The sequence below is a fragment of the Diceros bicornis genome, chromosome 12, assembly GCF_020826845.1.
Source record: "Diceros bicornis minor isolate mBicDic1 chromosome 12, mDicBic1.mat.cur, whole genome shotgun sequence".
Classification (NCBI taxonomy): domain Eukaryota; kingdom Metazoa; phylum Chordata; class Mammalia; order Perissodactyla; family Rhinocerotidae; genus Diceros; species Diceros bicornis.
Window position 1 is genome coordinate 15,034,783 of NC_080751.1, and position 6,000 is coordinate 15,040,782.

The 6,000-nt window shown below is 59.9% G+C and overlaps 1 protein-coding gene across 2 annotated transcripts in view; it reads right to left on the minus strand.

Annotated features, from left to right (window-relative positions):
• The window catches only part of TET3 (tet methylcytosine dioxygenase 3), a 104,145-nt gene extending 100,970 nt beyond the window's left edge, over positions 1 to 3,175 (minus strand). The window contains exons 1-2 of one of the 2 annotated variants that reach the window (XM_058550912.1): positions 2,781 to 3,175; positions 15 to 744 (exon numbers count right to left, since the gene is read on the minus strand). In XM_058550912.1, the coding sequence (XP_058406895.1) occupies positions 15 to 317 (303 nt within the window). In that variant the 5' untranslated portion in view covers positions 318 to 744; positions 2,781 to 3,175. Of the gene's footprint in view, positions 1 to 14; positions 745 to 1,563; positions 1,783 to 2,780 lie in introns of those variants that run through there. The other variant, XM_058550911.1, reaches the window with a different exon arrangement.
• Between the last annotated feature and the right edge of the window lie 2,825 nt (positions 3,176 to 6,000).

The following is a 6,000-nucleotide window of genomic DNA, read 5'->3' on the forward strand; positions in this document are numbered from 1 at the left end:
ACAGACCAGCTTACCTCCTTGAGAAGCCCCACTTTTTTCTTCAGCACTTCACACTTGCGCAGTTTGCAGATCTGGTGTGTGCGGCGGTTGGTACAGCTGGTGCAAGCCCCACAGTTCTCCAGGCGCCGGCAGGGCTCACAAGTACCACACCGTTTCCGTTTCTTTCGCCCATCTCCACCCCCTCGAAGCTGGGGCTCACTCCCGGCCATTGGGAGCCCAGGCCCCTGAAAGCCCCCTACCATCACCTGGCCCTGAGGGAAGTCATAAAGGCCTGGCAGGTCCGGCTGGACTGCCAGGGGCACCTGAAACTGGCTCATGACGCTGCCAGAGGTGGGGGCATAGGTGCCGGGACAGAGCCACAGTCCAGCTTCCTGCCTTCCAAGGCCACCAACAGGTCCTTCTCCGCTACAACAGCCAACAGTCTACAAGGGTGAAGGCGAGTAGCTCCAGTCTCCAGGATGGGCGCCTCTTGTCAACCTCTCTTCACCTTCTCTGCAGCAGTCTGATAGGGCTCAGCTGGGGGCCACTCTCCCACCTGCTGGTTCCCAGGATCTGGGGGAGGACACCAGCAGCAGTCCCCAGAGAAGGGATCATCTTGGCTGCGTGGGTTCTTCACCCTCACCAGCCCCGGAGCCAGGCATGAGGTGAGCAGGTGGGTGCGTGGTGGGGGGCCAGGCAGGGTGAGGAACCTCTCCTCCTGGTATTTCTCCTCCGGGGTCAGGATGATGGAGAAGGCAGCGCTGCCTGAAAAGAGACAGAAAAGGGAAGCGCATCACTCGGGGTCCAGGGACAACTTTCACATGTTACCTCTTCCTGCTTCTGGGAAAACAGAAAATGGGGGAGGAGAAGGGGCTTGCTCCAATGAAGTTCTGCCCAGAAGCTCTGGCAGGGCACACCAGCCCCTACTCCCTGAGGGAGGAGGCCCAGGGCTTGACGGGGTGCTGAGGGGACCTGGACCATGAATTTAAGAGGGTGGTCAAGGTGAGATGTTTAAGAAAGTTGTCCTCTGCCCCAGCCCCACGGGCTTCGTTGAGTTTCACCAAAATTCCCACACACGCCCCTCAGTGGAGGTCGCTGGGCCCTCCCCAAGGGAGCAGAGCTTTCAAAATAAAGTTTGCTGAAAGCTTCTCTCCGCAGGGCTGCCCAGGCACCCCCGGCACGGAAGCGGCCTGGGGTGGGGGTGGGGGGCGCGCCCGGGGTAGCCCGCGCCGGCCGCGCAGCCCGCCGGCCAGACGGGGGAGGGCGGCCGGCTCCGCCGAGGGGGCGCGGGGAGGGGGGCGCGCTCCAGCTCGGGCCGGGCCGCGCGCGCGCCGCCGCTCGGGCTCCTTTGTTCTGGGGCCTCGGCCGCTCGGCTCCGGCGGCTCCGCAGCCCCCGCCCCGCCCCGCCGCCCCCGCCCGACTCCGCTACACTGTGACCCGTAGCACCCCCGCCCCGTCCCCCGCAACAAAGTAGCGGCCCCCCGGCCTGCCCCCGGGCCGTCCCCTCTCCCCCGGCCGGGCCCCCCACGCCTCCCCGCCGCCCCTCCCCCACCCCGGAGCCGGAAAGGCACCGACTGCACCGACCTGCCCGCCGCCTCCGGGGCGGAGCGCACAAAGGGGCAAAGTTTCCCGGCCCGCGCGCTGCCACCACCGTCGCGGCCGCCGCCGCCGCCTGGGGCGCCCGCCTCCCGGAGCGCCTGGCCCGGCCGAGCTCGGCGCGCGGAGCCCCCCGCCCGGGCCGAGGAGGGGACGGCGCAGGAGGAAGGAAGAGGCAGCGGCGGCCGCGGCGGCAGCAGCAGCAGCAATGAAGGCGTCCGCGGGACTCCCCGCCCCCCGCGCGCCGCGGCACGTGCTCGCCCGGGGACTCCCCCGCCCGGGAGGGCGCGCACGTGCGGCCCCGCCGAGCCCCGCCGGCCCCGCCGCCGCCGGCTCCGCCGGGCCCGGGGCTGCGCGAGGGGGGAGTTCCCGCGGAGGGGGAGGGGACGGCGCGGGCGGCCCTCGAGCCGGTGGGGGCAGGGCCCGGCCGGCCGCCGCGCCTTTGCACCTGCAGTACCTCCCCACCCCCGCGGGCGGCCTTCGCTGGGCCCGGACGCCCCCCTCGGGCTGGCCGCTCTCGTCGTGCCGGGCTCATGCAGACCGGGCGGGCAAGGCGGGCCGCGCGGGGTGGGGCACGCGGACCTCCCAGCCTAGGCCCTCGGCGGAGCCATCCTCGGTGTCCCCACTTCCTGCCACTCCCTGCGGGCCCGAGCGATCTGGGACGGCCCCGGCGCCCCCGGGAGCCCCGAGCTCTGGGCCCGGCTGACCCCCTTCTCCCGGCTGCCGCTCGCTCATTCTGAGGCGGGACAATGGGGGACATCGCGCGTTTGCGTACCGAGTCAGCCTGGCCGGCAAGGAGGGGGGACCCGGGGGGGAGAGGCCTCAGGCCGGCTGCGGGGCATCCTCGCAGGGGTCACGGCCGAGCGCCCTGCCCGGGCGGACCCCAGGGCCCTGCCATCGCGAGCCTCCCCCGTGCCGCGCTCGGCTCTTTCGCGTCGAAAACAAAGACTGATCCGATACCCCCGCCCTGCCTCCCGGAGGAGGGGGAACGGGCGCGTCTCGGAGGGTAACCGAGGAGGACAACGTTCAGGAGGGGCTCGGACAACCTCCGAGGGGGCCGTGGCGCAACAGAGCCCTATAACCCGGCGCGGACACTTTGAAAAGTCACCCCGGGCTATTTTCCAGGCAGGGGGCAAGGGGCAAGGCACGAGAACATTTCCGAGTTGCCAAACTGCCCGTTCTGTCTGCTGCTTTTTTCCCCTCACCTGTTGTGCAGGCCAAGTTGAAATTCCAGGTTAGATTAATTCAGCTCCACCCATCTGGCCTGACTGCCAGGCTGGTGCCGGCAGCTGCCTTCCACCTACCTGGGTTGCTGTGGAGAAGGGTGGGTCTCTAACACACTCAAACACACACACACACACACATACACACGCGCGCGCGCGGGCAAGTTCTGGCAGAAACAACCAAGGGGCTGACCGGCCTGACCAGTTTGGGCGGTGCTCAGGGAGCCAGGTACCTGGCAGGCGTCCTCGCCGGCTGAAGCTAAAAACTCAGCCAGAACTGGAAAAAGAGCATTCGGCCGGCTATTTAGAAGAAAAAAAAAAAAAAGTAACTGATCTCAAGTAGCGCTGTCCAGAAAGCCCTAGGCGGTAGGAGAAGCCCGGGTTCTGTCTGGAACTTCCCTCCTCGCAGGCCGGATTTTGACAGCCTGCCCCAGTGGCCAGGTTGTCAGCTGTGGGGTGGGTGGTGAACATGGCTGCAAGACCTACTTCCTACCCTGGCCTTTGAGAAGACTGAAGAGTTTCTGATCAGGGAGGTAAGCCTAGAAATGAGAAGAGACACCAAGAGGGTGTAATTTTCAATCAAACATGAGAACAGGTTGTGGACTTGTAATTGTTTTTAATTTAATAAATGTTTAATGTTTTAAATAATTTTACTTTTAAAAAATATTTTGTATATTAAAGAAAATGTAGAAAATATGGAGAATTGGAAGACAAACATCACCCAACTACAACCACATTTAACCATTTGCTATATTTCTTTCTAGCCTTTTCTATTTGTAGATTAGTTTCCTTTTTTTTAATAACAGGGTTGTACTCACACTGATTATGCAATTTTCTGTCCTCTTTTCACTTAACATTATACCATAAGCATTTCCCTATTTGTTACACAATCTCCAGATAGACAGTGTGCCAATGAGGTGAAGAAGGTGGTGTAGGGAAGCCAGACAACTCTGGGTTCCAGACCTGGCTCTGCCACTTGCTAGCAGCGTGACGTTGGACGATGTACTCACCATTTCCGAGAGACAATCCAAGTAGAGTCCTTAACATAAGGTTTAATAAATGACATCAATTATTGTTTAATCCATAGGTAGATACTACCTTTAAACCCATTTTACAGGTATGGAAACAGAGAGATTAGTGAACTTGTCCAAGGTCACTCAGCTACTAAATTGTAGACTCAGAATTTGCGGCTGGTATCTTTCTGTCTTGGTGAATGGTGCCAGCAATTTACTGGGCCAGTTTAGTCTTCACCAGCTATCTATGAGAGGGTCATTTCACAAAATCCTCTGGCTTAGGTAACTAGGTGGATGCTGGTGCCATTCACCAAGACAGAGTACAAGACGAAAGATGCCTGGGGACATCCGTGTGGAGGTGAGTGTGGAGCCGAGGGGGCGAGACTTGGGCTGGAAACACACACGTGGGCCCCATCAGTGAGCAGATCATAAGCAAGGCCTCAGGTGTGGAGGAGCTCATCAGGAGTGGACAGGGAGAGTAACAGGAAAAGGCCACCAGGACAGAGCCACAGGGAACACCAGCTCGTGGGGGACAGCAGCTGACAAGGGGCCAGCAAGAGAGAGAAGGAGCCACCGGAGACGTAGGAGGACAACCAGGCCCAGGCCTGAGCCGTGCCTGTCAAATCTTCCCAGCTGCTTCTCCCTCTGGAACCTTGCACTTGGCAGTCTTGTTGCTCATTCCTTCTGCCTGGGGAAACCCCTTCCCACTTCACCCCCTCCTATCCCCCCTTTCTACCTGCCAAATTCCCACTCATCCTACAAGTCTCTGCATAAATGCCAGTTCTTCCATGAAACCTTTCCCAGCTCCTCACACAGGTTCCAGAGCCCCGCCCTCCCTCCACAGAAGTTGGACACTCCCTTCCTAGGAACGGTTATCTTATCAGCATTGTAATTGTTTGCACATCCCCCCCCCCCAGTTACTATGAGCTCCTGGAGGGCTGGGACCCTGTCTTTTCACCCCTGTAATCCTAGACCTAGCACCAGATCAATACGTGTTGAATGAAGGTCAGCAGAACCTGATCAATGAAATATCCCAGTAACCCCAGTAACACCGAGGACCTACAGGCTTCCAAGGTTTTTTCCTGCCTACTTTCCTACCTGCACAAACCCTCCAGGGGCCCCCAAGATAAAGTCCAAAATCCTCAGGCCCTTCCTTCCCGGTCGGCAGCCTCCTGTGTTGCCGGGTTATTCCCTCCTCACACAGCGCTCAGGGCAGGAGAGCAGCCGGCGCGGGCGTGGAGGCGCCGAGCGCGCCTCTCTATCTGGGAGCAGCACTAAGCTAGAGGCAGTGGTTCGCTCTGTGTGGTTCCCGGACCGAAGCATCGCCAACACCTGGGAACTTAGAAATGCAAACTCTCGGGCCCCACCCTAAACCTGCTCAAGCAGAAACTCCGGGGGTGGGGCCCAGCGCTCTGTTTTAACAAGCCCTTCAGGTGATGCCGGCTCAAGTTTGAGAAGCGCTGGACTAGAGGAAGCGGGCGAGAAGCAAGTTCAGCACCAGGGCAGTGGCCAAGATCAGGCCTGAGGCGCTTCGAGGAGGCAGCCCGAGGGAGGCTCCTTTTATAGCCGGCGTGGCGGGCCCCACCCCCAGCTGCCGAGGGCAGAGCTTTTTAGGCCACTGATCCAGTGAGGTCAGGACCTGGCGGCGCGGCAGCCCCAAGGGCTAGAAAGGGAAAGCTCCAGGGAGAGGAAGGAGCCTGAAGGACTGCAGGCACTACAGGGGTGCAGGGGGCGTTTCCCTGCATGGGGATGGAGGTGAGGCTGGGGAATAAGGAGAGTTTCCAGCTCCATTGATGAACTGCGGTTGATTCAGCGCTGGGCGAAGGGCACAGGAAGTATAACTAGATGTGCGCGTGTGGTTCTTTGGGAAGTCACCGCGTGGAACCAACACCGCTGCATGTTTGCTGAAGCTGCAAATGATTGCATGTTACTAACCTCGTCTGCGGGGCTTGACCCCGCTTCTTCTCTTTAGCTAATAAGCAATTTGTCCTATTTGAAGAATGAGCTTTGTACTAATGTGACTTTTTGCAGAAATGTAAATATACACGGATGTCCATACCTGGGCTTGTTTTTTTTTTTTTTGAGGAAGATTGGCCCCGAGCTAACATGTTGCCAATCTTCCTCCTTTTTTCCTTGTTTCTCCCCAAAGCCCCAGTAGATAGTTGTATGTCAAAGTTGTACATCCTTCT